At 43.7% G+C, this 23,116-nt stretch overlaps 1 protein-coding gene across 1 annotated transcript in view; it reads left to right on the top strand.

Annotated features, from left to right (window-relative positions):
• Positions 1 to 22,526, top strand: part of LOC137562326 (dynein axonemal heavy chain 3-like) — a 1,996,682-nt gene extending 1,974,156 nt beyond the window's left edge. Inside the window, exons 76-81 of the mRNA XM_068273663.1 lie at positions 6,924 to 7,106; positions 10,008 to 10,100; positions 12,385 to 12,564; positions 18,160 to 18,270; positions 20,013 to 20,070; positions 22,279 to 22,526. Of these exons, the coding sequence (XP_068129764.1) occupies positions 6,924 to 7,106; positions 10,008 to 10,100; positions 12,385 to 12,564; positions 18,160 to 18,270; positions 20,013 to 20,070; positions 22,279 to 22,424 (771 nt within the window). The 3' untranslated portion in view covers positions 22,425 to 22,526. The remainder of the gene's footprint in view (positions 1 to 6,923; positions 7,107 to 10,007; positions 10,101 to 12,384; positions 12,565 to 18,159; positions 18,271 to 20,012; positions 20,071 to 22,278) is intronic.
• Positions 22,527 to 23,116: the final 590 nt, after the last annotated feature.

The raw sequence follows: 23,116 nt of genomic DNA, 5'->3' as shown, positions 1-23,116 counted from the left end.
TTGTCGCCATGCAGTCATAAATGTAATACAGATGAGAGGTTCAATAAACAGGGACCGGAAACGCTAACCCATCACAGATGTTCATTGTTCATGTTACTTGGTTGGGGTCCGGGAGTGTTGCGTAGTCGTTTCCAATCCAGGATTGATTCATTTTAATTTGAGTCAGACGGTCTGCATTTTCTGTGGAGAGGCGGATACGCCGCCGATCTGTGACGATGCCTCCGGCAGCACTGAAACAGCGTTCCGACATAACGCTGGCTGCCGGGCAAGCCAGCACCTCTATTGCGTACATTGCCAGTTTGTGCCAGGTGTCTAGCTTCGATACCCAATAGTTGAAGGGTGCAGATGGATTGTTCAACACAGCTACGCCATCTGACATGTAGTCCTTGACCATCTTCTCCAGGCGATCGGTGTTGGAGGTGGATCTGCACGCTTGCTGTTCTGTGTGCTGCTGCATGGGTGTCAGAAAATTTTCCCACTCCAAGGACACTGCCGATACCATTCCCTTTTGGGCACTAGCTGCGGCTTGTGTTGTTTGCTGCCCTCCTGGTCGTCCTGGGTTTGCGGAAGTCAGTCTGTCGGCGTACAACTGGCTAGAGGAGGGGGAGGATGTCAATCTCCTCTCTAAAGTCTCCACAAGGGCCTGCTGGTATTCTTCCATTTTGACCTGTCTGGCTCTTTCTTCAAGCAGTTTTGGAACATTGTGTTTGTACCGTGGATCCAGAAGGGTATAAACCCAGTAATTGGTGTTGTCCAGAATGCGCACAATGCGTGGGTCGCGTTCAATGCAGTCCTAGGCCGAAGAGGTCATAGCCTAGGGTCACAAAACATGTTTATTGGGCAATTTCAATGGTGGCGAGTCTGACGTACATAAATCGCAGCAATGGCCGTTAGCAACGTCTGAATCTCACGAAATGTCTCATGCAGGTAGAAGACATATTGTTAGACTTGGGCTCCAAAGATGGGTTCCCTACATCTCTGCAAACCAGAGTTACAGGGCTCCAAATTTGGTAAAATCCCCCATAGGCTTTCATTGGGCCTTCTATTTACAGTTCCAAAATCTCACATCTTTTCAAAGGGCAATTACTCAGCAGTGGCAAATTTTCTAGCATTGTAGGGACCCTTAGGGGGAACATGACTGGTGAGTTTCGGGCCCCTAGGCCGAAGAGGTCATAGCCTAGGGTCACAAAAACCTGTTTATTTGGGCTATTTCAATGGTAGTGATGGTGACGTACATAAATCGCAGCAATGGCCGTTAGCAAAGTCTGAATCTCACGAAATGTCTCATGCAGGTAGAAGACATATTGTTAGACTTGGATTCCAAAGATGGGGTCCCTACATCTCTGCAAACCAGAGTTACAGGGGTCCAAAATTGGTAAAATCCCCCATAGGATTTCATTGGCTCCCTATTTCACTTTCCAAAATCTCACATCTTTTCAAAGGGCAATGGCTCAGCAGTACCAAATTTTCTAGCATTGTAGGGACCCTTAGGGGGAACATGACTGGTGAGTTTCGGGCCCCTAGGCCGAAGAGGTCATAGCCTAGGGTCACAAAAACCTGTTTATTGGGGCTATTTCAATGGTAGTGATGGTGACGTACATAAATCGCAGCAATGGCCGTTAGCAAAGTCTGAATCTCACGAAATGTCTCATGCAGGTAGAAGACATATTGTTAGACTTGGATTCCAAAGATGGGGTCCCTACATCTCTGCAAACCAGAGTTACAGGGGTCCAAAATTGGTAAAATCCCCCATAGGATTTCATTGGCTCCCTATTTCACTTTCCAAAATCTCACATCTTTTCAAAGGGCAATGGCTCAGCAGTACCAAATTTTCTAGCATTGTAGGGACCCTTATGGGGATCATGACTGGTGAGTTTTGCCACTGCTGAGCCATTGCCCTTTGAAATGGTGTGAGATTTTGGAACGGTAAATAGGAGGCCCAATGAAAGCCTATGGGGGATTTTACCAATTTTGGACCCCTGTAACTCTGGTTTGCAGAGATGTAGGGACCCCATCTTTGGAATCTAAGTCTAACAATATGTCTTCTACCTGCATGAGACATTTCGTGAGATTCAGACTTTGCTAACGGCCATGGCTGAGATTTATGTACGCCACCATCACTACCATTGAAATAGCCCAAATAAACAGGTTTTTGTGACCCTAGGCTATGACCTCTTCGGCCTAGGGGCCCGAAACTCACCAGTCATGTTCCCCCTAAGGGTCCCTACAATGCTAGAAAATTTGGTACTGCTGAGCCATTGCCCTTTGAAAAGATGTAAGATTTTGGAAAGTGAAATAGGGAGGCAATGAAATCCTATGGGGGATTTTACCAATTTTGGACCCCTGTAACTCTGGTTTGCAGAGATGTAGGGACCCCATCTTTGGAATCCAAGTCTAACAATATGTCTTCTACCTGCATGAGACATTTCGTGAGATTCAGACTTTGCTAACGGCCATTGCTGCGATTTATGTACGTCACCATCACTACCATTGAAATAGCCCCAATAAACAGGTTTTTGTGACCCTAGGCTATGACCTCTTCGGCCTAGGGGCCCGAAACTCACCAGTCATGTTCCCCCTAAGGGTCCCTACAATGCTAGAAAATTTGGTACTGCTGAGCCATTGCCCTTTGAAAAGATGTGAGATTTTGGAAAGTGAAATAGGGAGCCAATGAAATCCTATGGGGGATTTTACCAATTTTGGACCCCTGTAACTCTGGTTTGCAGAGATGTAGGGACCCCATCTTTGGAATCCAAGTCTAACAATATGTCTTCTACCTGCATGAGACATTTCGTGAGATTCAGACTTTGCTAACGGCCATTGCTGCGATTTATGTACGTCACCATCACTACCAGTGAAATAGCCCCAATAAACAGGTTTTTTTGACCCTAGGCTATGACCTCTTCGGCCTAGGGGCCCGAAACTCACCAGTCATGTTCCCCCTAAGGGTCCCTACAATGCTAGAAAATTTGGTACTGCTGAGCCATTGCCCTTTGAAAAGATGTGAGATTTTGGAAAGTGAAATAGGGAGCCAATGAAATCCTATGGGGGATTTTACCAATTTTGGACCCCTGTAACTCTGGTTTGCAGAGATGTAGGGACCCCATCTTTGGAGCCCAAGTCTAACAATATGTCTTCTACCTGCATGAGACATTTCGTGAGATTCAGACTTTGCTAACGGCCATTGCTGCGATTTATGTACGTCACCATCACTACCATTGAAATAGCCCCAATAAACAGGTTTTTGTGACCCTAGGCTATGACCTCTTCGGCCTAGGGGCCCGAAACTCACCAGTCATGTTCCCCCTAAGGGTCCCTACAATGCTAGAAAATTTGGTACTGCTGAGCCATTGCCCTTTGAAAAGATGTGAGATTTTGGAAAGTGAAATAGGGAGCCAATGAAATCCTATGGGGGATTTTACCAATTTTGGACCGCTGTAACTCTGGTTTGCAGAGATGTAGGGACCCCATCTTTGGAATCCAAGTCTAACAATATGTCTTCTACCTGCATGAGACATTTCGTGAGATTCAGACTTTGCTAACGGCCATTGCTGCGATTTATGTACGTCACCATCACTACCATTGAAATAGCCCAAATAAACAGGTTTTTGTGACCCTAGGCTATGACCTCTTCGGCCTAGGGGCCCGAAACTCACCAGTCATGTTCCCCCTAAGGGTCCCTACAATGCTAGAAAATTTGCCACTGCTGAGTAATTGCCCTTTTAAAAGATGTGAGATTTTGGAACTGTAAATAGGAGGCCCAATGAAAGCCTATGGGGGATTTTACCAAATTTGGAGCCCTGTAACTCTGGTTTGCAGAGATGTAGGGAACCCATCTTTGGAGCCCAAGTCTAACAATATGTCTTCTACCTGCATGAGACATTTCGTGAGATTCAGACGTTGCTAACGGCCATTGCTGCGATTTATGTACGTCAGACTCGCCACCATTGAAATTGCCCAATAAACAGGTTTTGTGACCCTAGGCTATGACCTCTTCGGCCTAGGACTGCATTGAACGCGACCCACGCATTGTGCGCATTCTGGACAACACCAATTACTGGGTTTATACCCTTCTGGATCCACGGTACAAACACAATGTTCCAAAACTGCTTGAAGAAAGAGCCAGACAGGTCAAAATGGAAGAATACCAGCAGGCCCTTGTGGAGACTTTAGAGAGGAGATTGACATCCTCCCCCTCCTCTAGCCAGTTGTACGCCGACAGACTGACTTCCGCAAACCCAGGACGACCAGGAGGGCAGCAAACAACACAAGCCGCAGCTAGTGCCCAAAAGGGAATGGTATCGGCAGTGTCCTTGGAGTGGGAAAATTTTCTGACACCCATGCAGCAGCACACAGAACAGCAAGCGTGCAGATCCACCTCCAACACCGATCGCCTGGAGAAGATGGTCAAGGACTACATGTCAGATGGCGTAGCTGTGTTGAACAATCCATCTGCACCCTTCAACTATTGGGTATCGAAGCTAGACACCTGGCACAAACTGGCAATGTACGCAATAGAGGTGCTGGCTTGCCCGGCAGCCAGCGTTATGTCGGAACGCTGTTTCAGTGCTGCCGGAGGCATCGTCACAGATCGGCGGCGTATCCGCCTCTCCACAGAAAATGCAGACCGTCTGACTCAAATTAAAATGAATCAATCCTGGATTGGAAACGACTACGCAACACTCCCGGACCCCAACCAAGTAACATGAACAATGAACATCTGTGATGGGTTAGCGTTTCCGGTCCCTGTTTATTGAACCTCTCATCTGTATTACATTTATGACTGCATGGCGACAAAATGCAAATTGCTATCCGCACGCTTCTTGTCCTCATGCAAGGCCTGGGTTGTTGTGTCTCAAAGCGTGGCCTTCTCCTCCTGCGCCACCCTCCTCTTGTTCCATCACGTGTGCTGCTGCTGGGTTAGCGTTACCGGTCCCTTTTCCTGGAACCTCTTATATGTATTACATTTATGACTGCATGCCGACAAAAAGCATGTTACCTGTGCAAAGAAAACAGACATTTCCCGCATTTAAAAGACAGTTTTCCCTTTGAAACTTTAAAATCGATTTTCTCAAAAACTATAAGCTCTTTTTGCTAAAAAAAAATTTCCTCTTGTACCCACTCCCAAGGTGCACATACCCTGTAAATTTGGGGTATGTAGCATGTAAGGAGGCTTTACAAAGCACAAAAGTTCGGGTCCCCATTGACTTCCATTATGTTCGGAGTTCGGGTCGAACACCCGAACATCGCGGCCATGTTCGGCCTGTTCGGCCCGAACCTGAACATCTAGATGTTCGCCCAACACTACCGTGTACCACAAAAAATTCTAGGTGCGATATCCATTGTACTCGGCAAATAAAGCTGATTCTGATTCTTACTGTTTTGCTCCTAGGATGTCAATGGGCTTCCAAGGCTTTAATATTAACCCTCGTGGCCTTGAACCTAAGAATATCACCTATTTTCTGTGCTCAATGTTACATGGGAAACATTTAGCTAGGTTGGCTATTTCCATCCAATTGCTTTGTCTCTGGGTACCTCCTTTCTTTCGTCCTCCCCAAAAGGATTTTCTTGCTTGCTGCTGGCTTAAAGGGCATTGTATTGCTAAAGGGTGAAAATATCAACTTAAAGGACCACTATCACGAAAAATCTTAAATATATGTAAACACGTACAAATAAGTGCATTTCTTCTGGAGTAAAAATTAGCCTTAAATTACTTTTCTCCTATGTTGCTTTCACTTACAGTAAATAGTACAAATCCGACAGGTTTTGTAATAGCCCATCTCTTCATAGGGGATTCTCAACATGGCCTTTATTCTTTATAAGGACACTCCCTGAAAAAGATTTATATAAAGATGCTGGCCAGCCTCCCTGCTCACCGTACACATTTTTGACAGTTGGATGGAGCAACCGCCATTCACTAAGTGCATTTGAAAATAAAGAAAACCCAGAGAACCCCCCATGAGGAGATGGGCTATTCCAAAACCTGTCAGATTTCTACTACTTACTGTAAGTGACAGCAACATAGGAGAAAATTATTTTATGGCTCATTTTACTCTGGAAGAAATGTACTTCTTATCTGTATATGTTTACACATATTTTACTTTTTATGATTTTTGCGACAGTGGTCCTTTAAGATAAATGTGAACTGACTAAGGCCTGGGACCCACTAGAACACTTTCAGCAGCGATTTATACTTTCTAGGCTTTACCAGCAATTCCAAAAGTGCTTTGCTGCTGAAATTCTATGGCTTTGATCCCTCAGGAGCGAATGTGATTTGCGTAAATTGCAATCACTCCGCATGCTGCATTTTCAGAGCAATTTCATAAAGTAACGCAAAGCCCAAAATCGTGTTCCCTGAAATTGCTCCAGAAATTACTCCACTTTTAAGTGGCAAAATCGCTCTTTTACAGTCACAGGTGGTTCCCAGGCCTAAATGAAGCAGATGGGTTCCGTGCATAGTACTCAGTGCTGAAACTAGGCACCGTCTTAGCAATAATGTTATACTGCGTGGGGCACGTAAGGGTAATTCAGGGTTGCTGGACACAGAATTGCATCTCCCTCCGAGTTGCGACTACTCGGAGGAATAGTATTTTATGCCTTTGGGGATATGAGCAGCAGCAGGGTGAGCCATCATTCAGCTTACCCTGCGCCCAACTCACCAGCGTAAAGGCCTGTGTGTTCAAGTTACCACTTCATTTTAGAAAAGTTTTGTTCCTGTAAAACATATAGTTTAAGGTAAAATTAGGACAGTGGATGTGTTTATTATTATCAATACGCAGAAAATAATACAACTTTGTACTAGACAGCAGCTAGATAGTATTGATTGCAGTCACAGCTTGAGCTGTACACAGTTTCATAAACCAAGCATCTTTTAAGACCTTGGGACCCTTTCTAAAGTACAATTGGCTTCCTCTTTCTTCCAGAGACTTTATCCCACTCAGTGCACAGAATCTATGAACACAGTGCTGGTTCACGAGTTATTGAGATTTAACCGCCTGACCTCTACCATTCGGATGAGCCTGCAAGATTTAAACAAAGCCATTTCTGGTCTATCTGTGATGTCAAATGAACTTGATGATTTGCTCAATAGCATGACTGTTGGTAAAGTAAGTCATTTGTGTGTTATAAGATGGAGTATCTTAAAATATTGCTCACCCATAGGGATTAATATGCAAGTGCTGTCATAGTGCATTAGGATTCTCATTACTCATTTCTGTCTCCACATTGCAAAGAATCTTTTTCACACTTCGCCTTCCTCATTTCACATTCCCCCGAGACAGCTATGTCTACTTGGTAATTACATTTTAAACACATATTGTTACCTCTTTTTTGTATAAAAAGACCTCCAGATTTTTATCTTCACTGATCCATACATATAAAAAATATCTATTAAACATAAAGAAATGAAAACCTGCCATTTCATTTAAACATTTTGCTTTCAGAAACCCTGTAAATTCAGCCTAAAAAGGTTATTTCCTATTTGTATTTCTTTTCAGTATAATTAGCTTTCTTGTTTTATAATTTGTAAAACATACGTCGCCTTATCTTATAAATGTGCAGCTGGCAAATGAAGCATTTGCTTTTACTAATTCATACTAATTACATTACATTTTAGTGCGTTGCTGTTCCTATTAAATTGAGCAAGCGAAAACTTCACATTTAAAATAATATTAAGACTCCACATGTAAACCAATATTTTTAAGAACTCCACCCAAGATGATTTGATGGGTTTGGTGGAGTAACTTACCGAGTGCAGATCTCTGTAAGGAGAGGGGAACCTGAGACGGCAATGAGGAGGGGGATGGAGGGCTGAGACCCCGGGCCCAAACTGTGCATAGGGCCAGTAAAGAATAATTCTGTCAGCCTGCACATAATGCATAATAGAATGATAAACATTTATACCATTTCTGTAAATGTGCTCTCTGAAATGTTCGGATACATGTACATCACACAAATAGGAATCTATTAGGGCCCATTTCCACTATAGTGAATTTCGCATGGGCAATACAAGTGGATGGGACTGTTTCCACCTGTCAGGATTTCTGAGCGTTTTTCTGTGCAGAAAAAATCTGCACGGCAGAGCCATCAGAATTTGCATACCGCTATGCGATTCGCATACAATGTATTTAAAGGGACTCCTAGCAGTGCATAAACTATGGGAAGATGCATATCATTTTAAAGCTCTCTTTCTCCTCTTTCCAATGATATAGCTGCCGCCCTACGCCTTTTAGTTTTCGCTATTTTCGCGATTGAAATTGCCACTGCAATCGATTTCGATCACGAAAATAGAGAAAACTAAAAGGCGTAGGGCGACGATTTAGGTGTCGTCAGAAAGAGGAGAAAGAGAGCTTTAAAATTATATCCATCTTTCCATAGTTACATTGTATTACACAGGGCGACTTTTTCTGCTGAATGGAGCTGCTGACTTTGAGAAAAAGTCGCCCTGTGTAATATATATATGTATATATATCTTTCCATAGTTTCTGCACTGCTCGGAGTCCCTTTAATAGGAAATTTGCATGCGGTTTTGGTACTTTGAATTTTCATACGAATTTGCATACACACAGGCACTGCCATGGTTAAATTCGCATACATAGTCATGCATGCGAAATCGTATGCAAATTCGCATGAAAATTCGCATACAACCGCATGCGAAATTCGCATCCGCATGAAAATTTTTCCCGCGCCGAATTCCACCGCACAAGTGGAAACGGGCCCTTAGGGATGTTAGCACCCCGAGCCCCTCCCCCGGTAAAAATAACCTTGGTGGGTCCACCTGCACCTCCAAATACAATACAACCTCAACACACACATACACACACACACCGCTCATGGCCAGGAAATCCCTTCTCACTAAAGACACCTGTAGTGGGCAGCAAGGAGAACGTTTACATGTTTATATTTGCCTAGTTCAGGCTGCATCCCCAGGCTGGTCATCTTTTCCTCCTGACTAGGGATGCTCATTCAGATTCCACGGAATTGAGATTTCCGCATTTCCGATTGGAAAACAGAATTCTGTGGCAATCCGATCCACCGCAACTCTGTAAGTTTAGCTCAATCACATAACTCAGAGGCATTTGACCAATCAGAGAATGCAAAAATCAGTTTACTGCAGGAATTTTTAGACCAATCACAAGATTCCAATTCTTCAATTTCCGATTTTTGCATCATCTGATGCAAAACATGACAAATCAAATACTCCTCGGATATTCAGAAAATTGGGAATACATTCAATCGTAAGTTGGCATTGGCGGAAATCGGAATTCTGCGGAATCGGAAATGGACATTTCTGACCATTCCTTTTCCTAACATTAAGGCAGGGGCGTAGCAATAGGGGTTGCAGAGGTAGCGACATCATCGGGGCCCGTGGGCCAGAGGGGCCCTGAAGGGCCCTGCCTCAACTACAGTTTTAGGTCTCTATTGGTCCTGTGCGCATAATAATCACTTCTATAGATACTTTGAATAGTGGTAATCATTAACAAGCTGTTCCCCATCCCCTTCTTGCACCTGACACTGTAGTTGCCATTGTTAGGTTTTGGTGCGCCGTATCAATGTTATGTATAGAGTGCTTAGGGGGACCCAATATAAAACTTGCATCGGGACCCACAGCTCCTTAGCTATGCCACTGCATCTAGGTGTTCTATGCTGCCATTCTGAGGCTCCTGATGATGTGACCTGCATCAGGAGCTGGAGGATGTCGGCATACAGCATGCTGAAGCCAAGAGTAAAAGGAGACCAGTTGCAGAGTGGACTAGGTGAATATAACAGTGCTTCCTGAGCTTCCTTTTATGAATTGACTCCTTTATGTCAGGTCTTTTCAGGTACCCTTTAAAATGAAAATGTTATTGTACAGTTATTCGCCTTTTAATCCCATTGTTAAAATAACGTTACTTTATTTTCATTAATATGCAGTGGTGAAATCTCTATGTCCTAAGTTTATTTATTTATTTATTTTTTAAACTTTGCACTGCTGACAATTTTTTTCTTTTCTTTTTTTTGTCATGTAGGTTCCTACTATGTGGTCAGCAAGATCATATCCTTCCTTGAAGCCTTTGGGTGGCTACATTGCAGATCTTTTACAAAGGCTTAGCTTCTTTAAGGTGAGATCCTTACGGGAACAGGCAAGCAGGAAAATGTCATCTGTGCTATCAAAATGTACTTTGGGGAGATAGTAAACATTTAGATATATAACATGACTGCTGCAGTTTTGCCTACATCTGCATAAATAAAACACTTAGTGATATAAACTTTCAAACAAAATCTACATTTTATGAAAATTGAAGCAGCTTTGCATTCTCTAGCGAATAGACCCTTCGTGGAGAATTAAGAGCATCTGTAGCTACAGCTAAAAACACCCTCATTTTGGAAGACGTATGCCTAATCCTGCTCCTGCAATGGGTAATGTTTGCTGTTAGCTTTACGGCAGTTGAGACATTATTTGGTGTAGGATATCTGCGTTTTGAGGGCAATAATTTAACACACTGTTTACACATCAAACCTTCTCTATAGAAGGCTGCCAAGGGATGGTGAGTGACAGAAAGCAACCATCTTCTCAGGAGCACAAGTAAATTACAAGTTTACTGTGCCGTGAGTCATCTAAATCCTTCTTCAAACTGTGCTGTGTTGGCTTCCAGGAGGTTTCAGAAGCCAGATGCTGCCTTGGAATTCAGTCTTAACACGTGCTGTCCTGGCACCAAATGCACTATTGTGGTTGCATACAAACTACAATTTATCACAATTTCCTTTGGTTTTGTGTGAGCACTGCATCATCACATAATCCTGTCAGAACAAATAGTAAGGGGAATAGTTAAAGTAACTTATAGGATGAAAGAAGAAATCCCACAGGAAAAACTTAAACTGAGTGAAATAAATGAGGAAGGATTCAAGCAGATAGATGTACAGTTTCCTGCTGTAGGAAGGGTGAAAGAGGAAATTGAGAGCATCGCAGGTACATTTCATAACCACTAAACACTTTGCAAGCAGGGCTGGACCTCTGGAATTGCCACAATGGCCAAGGTCTTGGGCAGCTGCAGCCCAAGTTGGAGGCTAGAATAGGAAGAGAGTTTGCTGCATATTGAAGAGGTGGCTGCAAGTGTCGAGCAACACATGAAGGAAAGTAGTTGCTGGCTAAGTAAGCTGAGTATTGCAACAGGTGAGCGTTCCTCCATAGCTGCAATAGCACTCCCCTCTACTGTGCAAGACAAACACAGCAAGAGAAGTTTCACATCATCGGGGTCCGTACCCAAACTGGGGGGGGGGGGGGGGGGGGGAGTCCAGGCACCATGGAGCCCAGTAACTATCACAACATCTGGCAAGTAACATCATGTAGCCAGAAGTGTAAACACTCACATCTGCACGGCAAATCAGGAAGCTCAGAGTGGAAGTCCTCTCATATTCAGGGTGAGAAAGCATAGCCCTCGTCACATGACTAGCCATTTTGTACTTGACAGCAGTAACATGTAACCAAGAAGTCACAGGGCAAGCCGCTGGGTAATGATGAAATGCCGTAACCATGGGCAGAGCCGAGTGAAGATATAAACAAAACACAGTTAAACAGCCACTCACAATGTAATCCAAAATGTTAAGGCTTAGGGCTCATTCACACTGCAACAGCTTTTCTATGCATGTGTTCACACTGCAGCTATGTGAGTTGTAAAAATCTCCCATAGCATTGCCTTAGCAAGAGCTTTTAAAACCTCAAGCGCTTCAAAAGCTCTTGTAGTGTGAATCAGCCCTCACCCATCAAATACAATATGCCACTTGATCTCAGGATAAATCTAAAAGCAAAGATAGGCAAATAAAGATAATTATAAAGTAAACAAAATATATACATATGAGTATCAAAGGAGCCTACTGCACTAAACAAAGCTCAGAAAAGGCAGAGAAGTATATATAAAAAATAAATATATATGTATTCACGAATACAAAAACTTAAATCATATTCCCAGTTAAGTCTTCCCTGCCCCGTCGTGCCCAGTCTCCTAATCCAGTATGCTTTCTTTTTCACTAAAGCTGTGTCCCTATTCGCATCCCTCTAGTCATAAGGAACACTATCTAGGGCCATCACTATAAGTTTACACACTAAATGTCTCATAGCTGTGAAATGTTCAGAAACAGACTTGGACCTTCACATGATTCCATATATCCAACTTGTGGGATGACACCCGATCTTTGAGCCGTTGTGTGGTCTTGCCAATGTAGGCAAGACCATATGAGCATTTACGCATGTAAATGGCATGGGCTGTCATGTACCATTACTGTAATTTTATGAATGACCAATAAAGAATTTGATGTTTTAATCCATATCGAAGTAGTGCAAGGCAGAAACGCAGGAAAATGCGTATTTTAGAATCCTCTTCAGTTCAGTTTATTTTTTCTTTTTAGAGTTGGATTGAAAGAGGAACACCAAAAGTTTTCTGGATCTCTGGGTTTTACTTTACCCAATCCTTTCTGACTGGAGTGTTGCAGAACTATGCCAGAAAGCACCAGACTCCCATAGACTTACTGAGCTTTCAGTTTCAGATAACAAGCCACGATCACGAGGACGACATTGACACATCAGAGGTAATGTTTTTATGAGTTTGTAATTAATTATTCCATTTGATTGTGATTCACAGTTAAAGTTTATATCATTCACCTTGAGAAACCATGTATGATGACCAATTAATAAGTACTTTTTTGATCACTGAATATTTGTCATAGCATACTTTTTACTATTACCTTTACTATTAATTAAGCTGGTTAGCTCTCCCAAATCCGTTCATAAAGACAATTAAAACTAACCATAAACATAATAAGGCACTCAAAAAATCCAAAGGCCAAATACTTGTTCTACACAGTTGGATTGGTGTACATATTTATGTCCTATTTATGTACTATGCTGACACCCCAGGCTCTGTTAAAAGCATTGTATCACAGAGTACACTTAAACAAGCTTTCAGAAACGATTTACATCTGTGGTGTATTAACAGTGATAAGTAGCTTCTTCAAGGCAGAGTCACTCTATCTCTTGTCTCCCAAGATAACAATAACATAACTAAAGGTGTATACACAGCCTAGTGTGAACTTGGCTGAGATGGCCTTGACCAGCCATCTCTGCCAAGAATTTAGGGTGTCTGAACAGCTGCTGGATCTTCTCAGGCAAAAACACCTTGTACTCCTCCTTACCCTGCCCACTGGATCAGGGCTGGATTTGTTCTTTTTAATGCCCAAGGCCAATTATCACCAGCTGCCCCCAGACCGACAGCATCCTAAACTTCCCCTCCCCCCCCCCCCCCAACACAGCAGGATTAGATTGTAGGCTTCTCTGAGGACAGTTGGTGATATGATAGCAGGAATTAGATTGTAAGCTCCTTGGAGAGCGGCACATTCATGAGTGATAGGCAGCTCAGAGACCAATGTAAGTGCCTGTTTGTTACCCCTACACCTCCTGGGTGCCAAATCCGGCAGTTGGTAGCCGCCCACGGCTATGTGCAAACTTGTGTAGCAGAATGAATGTTCGGCAGGCTAACTGCTACTGCTACCCTGCTACCCACAGCCCGCCCCTTGCTTACCTGGTGCCCTAATCCATGGCCTTTTTGGCCTTGCCTGAAATCCGGCCATGCACTGGATGTTGATAAGTTCTGTGCCAGGCCTTTGTGGCTGCTCCCTCCACAGTATCAGAACAAGTCGCTAGCAAAAACATTGTTAATTATTAATTGTTAGTTTTGGTTAACTCTTACTGACAAAACTGACATCACATTTTCCAAATAATTATCTAAAAATGAAATACAGTAAAACCTTGCATTGCCAGTATCTTGGTTTAAGAGCACTTTGCAAAACAAGCAAACATTTTTATGAAATTTTGACTTGATAAGCAAGCAGCGTCTTCATAAACAAGCTAAGTGCATATAAACGAGTCACACCAAAACAACTGAGCCGGCGGTTCTTCTCCCTGTGACGCTGCGGGATTGTATTCCGAGTGTAGGGACTGTACAATGTCACATTTCCATGAAGTCCTTAAAAGTAGGAAAATGCAAATGTCATTGGATAAGTTCCTGGTTAAAGCCACAAAAAGAGGTTCGGGTGAGCCAACAGAGAGCAATAATTCTGTTACAGTCTTTTTTTACATTTGTACTTTATATAGTACTTAAAGGGATACTGTAGGGGGGTCAGGAGAAAATGAGTTGAACTTACCCGGGGCTTCTAATGGTCCCCCGCAGACATCCTGTGCCCGCGCAGCCACTCACTGATGCTCCGGCCTGCCTCCGGTTCACGTCTGGAATTTCAGACTTTAAAGTCTGAAAACCACTGCACCTGCGTTGCCATGTCCTCAATCCCGCTGATGTCACCAGGAGCGTACTGTGCTGACACAGACCATACTGGACCTGCACAGTATGCTCCTGGTGACATCAGCAGGAGTGAGGACACGGCAGCACAGGCGCAGTGGTTTTCAGACTTTAAAGTCTGAAATTCCAGAAGTGAACCGGAGGCGGGGCCGGAGCATCGGTGAGTGGCTGCGTGGGCACAGGATGTCTGCGGGGGACCATTAGAAGCCCCGGGTAAGTTCAACTCATTTTCCCCCGACCCCCCTACAGTATCCCTTTAAGGCTTGATTCACAAAAGAGCGCTGCTGCAGCAGTGCAAGTGAAAAACATCATAGGAGCGCTATGCATGCTACACATGGTCAAGCAGCATAGCGTGCCTTACTTAGTTACGCGCGTTGCTTACATAGCAATGCGCGCTCCTTTAAATGCCAACCACTGTTGTGAAATATCACGACCACGACATGTCGCTAGCATGGTCGCTACTATTTTATTTAACATAGTTACTATGTAAGCAACGCGCATAACTAAGGAAGGCACACTATGCTGCACGACTGCCCATAGCGTGCTTAGCACTCCTAGTCACGCTGCTGCAGCAGCGCCCTTTTGTGAATCGAGCTTTTTGTATGAAATATTTTCCTCTCAATGTTTTTGGATAGTGGAATGAATCATCTGAGTTTCCATTAATACTTATGGGGACATTTTCTTTGATATAAGAGTGCTTTGGATTACAAGCATGTTTCCAGACTGAATTATGCTCGCAAACCAAGGTTCCACTGTAGCCAAGTTTACTGTGAAATCAATTTTGTGAAACTGACATATTTTTCAGTTGTGTAGCAGAAGACCTGTTAGAGGCAGGGCCGGATTTGTACTTACCAGTGCCCTAGGCCTGCTGTCACCAAGCACCCCCCCTGCCACCACCACCACCAAAAAACATTTTGGCCAACTATCTGACTAGCGATCACTGGTTTGAATGGGCCCATTTCAGTTGTGCTGCTGTGCCCCTCATTGAACAAAGAATCAGTGCTCTGTCCTCTCACAATGGAAATTTGCGCTCCTGCCCGAATGTGCACAGCAGCCGATAGTGTTCTGGGCATGCATACTTGAGAAATTACGGTGATGTATGATCGGTACTTGTCAAGAATGCATAACACTATACTGGCCTTGGTTGCTGTGCACATCTGGGCAGGAGCAGGAAATTACAGGGAGAGCAAGTGGCCAGAGCATGCGCTGCTTCTTTATCCTCTGTGCGACTGGCTGCAGTCAGAGCCACAGACAGGTGGCAGGGAGCACGAGTGGCCAGAGCATGTGCTGCTTCTTTATCCTCTGTGCGACTGGCTGCAGTCAGAGCCACAAACAGGTGACAGGGAGCGCGAGTGGCCAGAGCATGCGTTGCTTCTTTGTCCTCTGTGCGACTGGCTGCAGTCGGAGCCACAAACAGGTGGCAGGGCAGTGCAATGGAGAGAAGCCCATCCAAAACAGAGAACAGGTAAGTAGCAAACATCCTGTCAAGACCCAGTTTGGATGTTTGGTTGTAATTAGTGTGGACCCGAACTCAGAACTTCCTCTCTGCTGTAAAAGATACGCAACAACATAACCTTTACATAAAAACATTTTTGTTACAGCTGATACAAATCCTGCAATAATTAGACAGTGTGTTTAATTCCTGCTTTCATGGAAGCAAATATATTAACATCTTGTGCTTTAAAATAAGCTTATATGCTGTGGCAGTCAGGTGACACAGGGAAGATATCACATTTGTGATTAGACACAGATGTGGAAGAATTCGAAAGGCTCTCTAAATACATACAGGGTGCATTTCTCTGTTTTCCTTCTGTCCTGTGCAAGAGTTCAGCTCCACTTTAAAGCATCTGAATGACATTTATTTATATTTGCTGAAAAATCTACGTATCTCTTTTGAATGCTGAATGTACATAATAATAACATATTGGCAGTATACAGCAACAAAGTATGAAGAAGGCTTATTAGCAGAAAGATTACTCTTTTTCTTTTAAGCCAATAAATGGTATCATCCTGATTCAAACCTCTCTGCTTTTGCTGATGGATAAGATGGTAGAATGTTCTACTGCTACAGGAAAGCAGAAGGATGCCAAACCATACACACTAGCATAGAGGTAGTAACAGCTCAGGTGACAGTGACAGTTTAGCAATGAAAGGGAAGCATACAGCATTTTTATTCCATGCTGCAGCAGTTCTCATAGATGGTCAGAGCTGACGGACAGAAAATGAGTCAGGAAAGAGTTAACTTAAGCAAAGACGAGATCACTGGCTAGGAAGAAAAAAAAAAGCAATAAATTACGGGTAGATAAGTGTAATTTACAACTGATGGGGTCAGTGTCACAGCTGTAAAAAAAGAAAGCAAAGAAACTAGCAGAAATGTTTGTGAATGCCTGCATTAGAACTCAGCGGAACTTAGTTTTATCTGCTTTGTAATGTAAATCCCTGGTATTTCTCACATCCACTTGTACTGTATGTCGATCATAATTAGATCATCAGGTGACAGTTATGATTGATCCTGATTGTTATAACACATCAGGAAGTAAGAGGTGCAGGGATTGGGGAACTCTGGAATTCATCTATTAGTGCAGAGCAGGGGCTGGATGGCTGCACTGCGGGAACAGAGGAGATGATTTACTTTGACATATGACCTCTTCTCTCTCCAAGTCATGCCGCCCTTCTTATCTTATCTGATTTTATCGCCCTAGGCCGTGGCCTTTGTGACCTTTGCAGAAATCCAGGCCTGGTTAGAGGAGAGACGTTTCTTGGCCCGGGCGGACCAGGCGGCCGCCCTGAGCGCAGTCAGGCAAGAAGAAGAAGGGGGGAGCAGGCTGAAGGATGTAACCGGCCGCTTACCACTAGGTAGCCGGTGACACACGGTGCTTTGCAGCACAGGAAGAAGAAATAACACCAGTGCAATCACCTCCCTTCACTCCTCCTGGGCGTCCTGCGGCTGCCTGCCGAGTTTGACGTCAAGTACGTCACCACCGCATGTTGACACCTAACCTGACGTCTGTAGTGCTGCTGCAGGCTGCCAGTGTGTCCATGGAGGAGTTTGCTTGCTGCGCTGGTGTCCCATCATTTCTGACTGTCTGTGCGCAGGCTCTCTTCAGTCTCCACTTCACTTCTTCACTTTCTCTCCTCCTGGTACCTGCTTCCCCCTGGCATGAGCGGCTGGTCAGAAGTAAGTAGACAGCTTGTGACCTGCTGGGACTGACTGTCGCTCTCTGGCTGGCACTGATCTGACTCCCTGGACCCATTAATCTAAGGGAAATTATACACTAGGCAGGGGATCTGGCTGAGGAGTCTAGGGTGTTAGGGTGGTATTGTAAGTGGCTGTGACATTGCCACATGTACTTGGAGGGTTCTCTGATGGGGTGTTTGAGGACCTGCAAGTGCCGCTGGGGAGCTCTCTGGCTAAGGGAGGTTTGTGGGCCTGCCAGTGCCATTTTAACCTGCATTGCGGGGTTCTCTGGCTGAGGGGGCCTGGAGTGATATTGTAACTTACAATACCACCCGAGCCCTCCTCAGCCACAGAGACCTCAGTCAGTGCAGGTTACAATGGCACTGGCAGGCCCACAAGCCCCCCTTAGCCAGAGAGCCCCCCCCCCAAGTGGCACTTGCAGGTCCTCAAACACCCCCTCAGACAGAGAGCCCCCCCCCCCCAAGTACATGTGGCAATGTCCCAGCTAGAGTTGCAACTTGTAACTGTCTACACCACCTGTACTGGGGGAGGGTATTTTTTTGACACTCGCCCTGGGAGAAATTTAAACTACTGCCCTGGAGGGGAGATTGATAAACACTGATGAGTCCAATGTAATGTCTTCTATAATTGCAGTGTGATGGCTTGTATATTAATGGCCTGTACATGGAAGGAGCCAGATGGGACCGTGAAAAAGAAATGATTAATGAGTCCTTCCCCAAAGTTCTGTATGAAAGCATGCCTGTTGTATCCTTTGAATATGTCTTAATAGTGTTATTGATTTTACCTATATGAAAAGTTGATATGAACTGATTAACTACCTCTGTGGACTCTCACAAAGCTTGTCGGTGGTACTTGAGGACAGCTCTGGGAAGCACTGGACTAGAATGTTGATCAACAGGTTATAGAAGGAATCTGCAGCATGCCATGACCATAGTACTAAACTGTATGTAGCTTGATACTGCACTTCTTATCCTTTTTGACTGACCCTGCTCGAAGCTGCATACAACTTACAAGAAAACTGCATGCAAGCCAGAATAACTAGCATCTTATTGGCCATTTCAAGCTATGGCTAAGGGCCTGAGCACACTTCTATGTTTCAGTGCATTTTTCAGTAACCCATCAATGTTACAGACTGTTATGTATTGCTGAAAAAATGCAAAGAAGTGTGTTGAGGACCTCAGAGCCACTGGTGCTTGAAATGCATTGACCTTTATAAAGGACACCAGAACTAAGAGGAATATGTAAGCTGACATTTAATTCCTTTTAAACAATACCAGCTGCCTGGCTATTCTGCTGAATCTCTGCCTCTAATACTTGAAGCCATAGACCCCCGAACAGGCATGCAGATCAGGTGCTCTGACTGGAGTCTGACTGGATTAGCTGCATGCTTGTTTCAGGTATGTGATCCAGATACTACAGCAGCCAAAGAGATCAACAGAACTGCCATGCAACAGGTATTGTTTAAAAGGTAATAAATATGGCAGCCTCAATATCCCTTTCAGTTCAGGTGTACTTTAAAGTGTACCTGAGACGCCAATAAAGTAATATTTTATACTTACCTGGGGCTTCCTCCAGCCCCATAAGCACTAACTGGCTCAGTCGCCTCAGTCAGGGTCTACTGCGCATGTGCGGACCTCCGCACATGTGCAGAAGACCCCAACTGACGCAACTGAGCCAGTTACCAAGGCTGAAAGCTGCTGAACAAAGGTACGTGGGAGGGTGGCGAGGGACTCAGTGGTGCTTATGGGGCTGGAGGAAGCCCCAGGTAAGTATCAAATCTTTCTTTCTTGGCATCTCAGTATTCCTTTAAGTGCTGCTTAGAAGACAATACATGATAGTTCACACCTGTTCCCCTGCCTAGCCCTTGTGACTCTCACAGCCTCGTGGCCAATCTTGCAAGAGACATAAAAGTGTGGACATTGTAATATTCACACCCATAACAAGTGTATCCACAAAAACACCTAATCTGAAGTATGGGCCTCTTTATCAGACGTGAAGTAGCAGTTGGAGCCCCCTTACAGCTCTGGGCCCCCCTGACGTCGCAGGGGCTGCTCCCCTGTAGTTACACCTCTGGTTTATGTTAATCTTACAAATGTTACCACAGTAACAATATTATATACAGGACTGCTTTCTTTTCTTGACTAATGCTTTGCTTTAATATGATAAATATTCACCCATTGTGATACCGGTAGCATGGTAATATAAACTTTCCATGTATCATTGAATGTGTGTACCACATATTTTCTTGCTTAGTACAGCAGATGGAAGCCTCCGCTTTTGTGATCAGTGTAATGCAGATTAAGAGTTTTCATGTCGGGAGTTCATTTTATTGCAGCTGATTTAGCACATAATGGACTGTAATGACTGCATAGATCCTAGCTCATATTATCCCTATTATGGCATACATTTAACCTGCACAGTTCATTTTGGTGTACGGCAATTTTCAATTCAGTCTGCTCACATTTTTCCTTTACAAGCTCATAAAGATACAGCTTATTCCGGGAGAGAAGATAGCGGAAATGGATTCCTTTTATCGATGCCCAGGTAGAGTAAAAGTTTTCATGAAAGGGAAATGAGAGAGTTTAGGCATACACAGAATTAGATGCTATCAAAGAATTAACATTGCATCGTGTGGTTTCCTTATTGAAGAACAGCTATTGTGAGACACCTGTCCACTCATCAGTTAAAAATCACGTCAAGTGGGTTGTAAATATGAGAGCACAGTTAGAAGTGATTGCAGGACAAAACCACCCTTAAGCTTTTATACTATCAGAAGGTACATAAACCTGTGCAATTGTCACAGTCAAGTGTATATGTTTGTGCTAAGGAGGGGTGAGAAGAATCCATGCATACAAGGATGGATTTATACTTTTCGTACCCTTATGTGGCTTCTCTCTTATGTGCACTACACCCCTCCCATTTAATGTGTAGCCCCTTCTTCCATGTGTATCATCTATGCACTGCAGCTCCTCTCTTTCATAAACAGCTCCCTTGGGCATCAGTTTCTCTTTTTCATGTGTTCATCCCCATTTTCAGCCTCCTCTTTCATATGTAGCAACCCCTCTTTCATGTTCAGGTGCCCCATTAGGCTGCAGCCACCCAAGGCCCATGCATTTGTGGCCTTTTCAGAAATCTGGCCTTGCATGCATTAACACTTTTGAAGTTGGTTTATTTTAAAACTGGACTTGAAACTAAAACCTATCAAGAAAACAACTGACTGTACTTGCTGCCTCCCTGGCAGCGTGAATGCTGTGCAGTCCCATGATGCTTTGTGCCCTCCTACTGACAGCTGCTTTTTCCTGTCAAAATCACTCTACTTCCATATGGGGTACCAAATAGAAAGACAGGCCACAGTGCATGGGACACTTCAATACACCTGTTAGCATTGAGAGTCACAGGAAGGAGGTGAATAGAAACTATGATTTAAAATAGCCTTGGACATTATTTGAAACATGTCCTGCATTTGTTTGAAACCTAGTCCAATCATTTTTATTCAGGATCTACAGTACAAATAATGGCCTCATGCTCTTCCATCACCTGAGCCTTATCTAAACAGCATATAGTACATCATGCATATCTAGCTCCATTTAGATACTGATTGAAGGAACTAGATAAAGGCATACTTTGGACACTATCATTTTTACAGTAGTGGCAAATGCTACCAGTCAACAGATTTTAAAGGCAATAACAATAACCTAGGAATGGTCAGCTAGTGGTATTTGCTAGTGGCATAGAGGTCGCCCAAGTAGGCCAAATTTCCAAATGAACCCATTACCAGCTTCAAAGGAATTATTTTGTTTGAGATAAGTGCACTGCTTTTGACATCAGTCAGCAGAACTCTTTGAGCTGTAAATTCTTGGAATGCTTTGATCTCTCTCTACTAGTAGAAAATATAGAAACTGAAAGTTATTGTTTCACACTGCCCCCTAGTGACAAGTGGCCATAAATACATAATACAACAGTACTAATTATGCTTAAATAAATTGGCATGTGGCACTTGCAAGCCTCTAAATAAATTGGCTGCTAAACGGTTAAACATGGTCATTTATGACCAGCTAAATGATGTGTTTTTTCTGTACTTATAGTAATTTTAATGTGTTGTTGGTGCTAGCTAATTTGAACTGCATGCCTTGCAAATGTGAATGCAGGTATGTAAAAGTGCAGCTGAGCAATGAGGACCTATGGCAATGATGTCAATTAGCAGTGTAAACTCATGTAAATAAGTATTGAATATTTATACTGTAGTGCCAGCTGAACATTCTAAGCGTGAAAATGGAACCTAAAAATGTTCATCAGCCTAGGGCTAGGTCCTGTGCACCTTCCATCTTACATGTGCTGAGGGTTTCCCCCTGGCTCACCTACATATAGTGTGTGCTGTAATCACCTGGGATGCAGATTCTGGACACCTCCACAAGTTCTCACATGTTCAGACTCCTTATGATAGTTCTGGAACAATACCTTCAGTTAAGTGACAGCAAGTCATAGGACCAAAGTTGCTGTTCCACAGCTGTTACGAGTAATCAGAAGATGTGGGAATTTAACTGGCATGCTCTGCTTGGTAGGTGAAGCCATCAAACATCTGACAGGAAAATCTAGGAGTTGGCTTATAAATGAATGCACTGTATACAATAAACCTCATACCAATCTTGTTGCTAAGACATACACAGTGAGTATGACATATATAAAGACACGTGTTTATGTATTTAATACTATCAACGCATACCTACTCAAATTATATTTTGTTCTCTACAGTATACAAGACCAGTGCTCGACGAGGAGAGCTTTCTACAACCGGTCACTCTACAAACTATGTCCTTAGCATTAGCTTGGCAACGAGCAAACCTCCAAACCACTGGGTGAACAGAGGAGTGGCTTGTCTTTGTCAACTGGACTACTGAATCATGTTTTTGCACAGATCAGTTCATAGCATGCCATTTGTGTGGCACACATTGTGGGGCATTAACCAAGTAAAACATTAAAGGGAAACCAAGTCAGTAAAATTACCCTCTGTGTTTATAATAAAAAAAAAATAGAACTATTAGTTGCAGATATCTGTTTCACACTGTATTTTGGCATCAGTGTTGCAGTATGGCACACCCACCGCACAACCAAGAACAGGCCTTCAGGGAATACCACGCGCTATGCGGTATTCCCCTTCTGGCATCAGGCCAAACAGGAAGTGATGCATGCTTGCGGTCACTTCCTGTTTAGGGTTTGCGGAAGTGCATGGAAGCGTATTATAAAAATACGCTTCCGCACATGCGTGTCACAACATCGCCACACCGCCACCGCCACCATTTTTTAAATACCTGTATCACCATAGATTTACATGACTTCCGGTCCGTTGCACATCGACGCTGATACACGTGCTAATGTAGTTATGGAAGCGCGTCACATTTTGGACTTCCGGTGCACCGCACCACAGGTAATATGAAAATCCCCATAGATTTTCACTGCCCTGCGGTAGCAGTGCAATAAATCGCCGCGGTGCACAGCCACAATGTGAAAGGGCCCTGAGGTACAAATAATTCTGAATTGTCGTATGACTATGCAAATTGTGTATGCAAATATATGCAACTTTAAAATAGAC

This window comes from Hyperolius riggenbachi, chromosome 3 (genome assembly GCF_040937935.1).
Source record: "Hyperolius riggenbachi isolate aHypRig1 chromosome 3, aHypRig1.pri, whole genome shotgun sequence".
NCBI classification, from domain to species: Eukaryota; Metazoa; Chordata; class Amphibia; order Anura; family Hyperoliidae; genus Hyperolius; species Hyperolius riggenbachi.
This window is presented reverse-complemented; position numbering and strand designations above follow the sequence as displayed.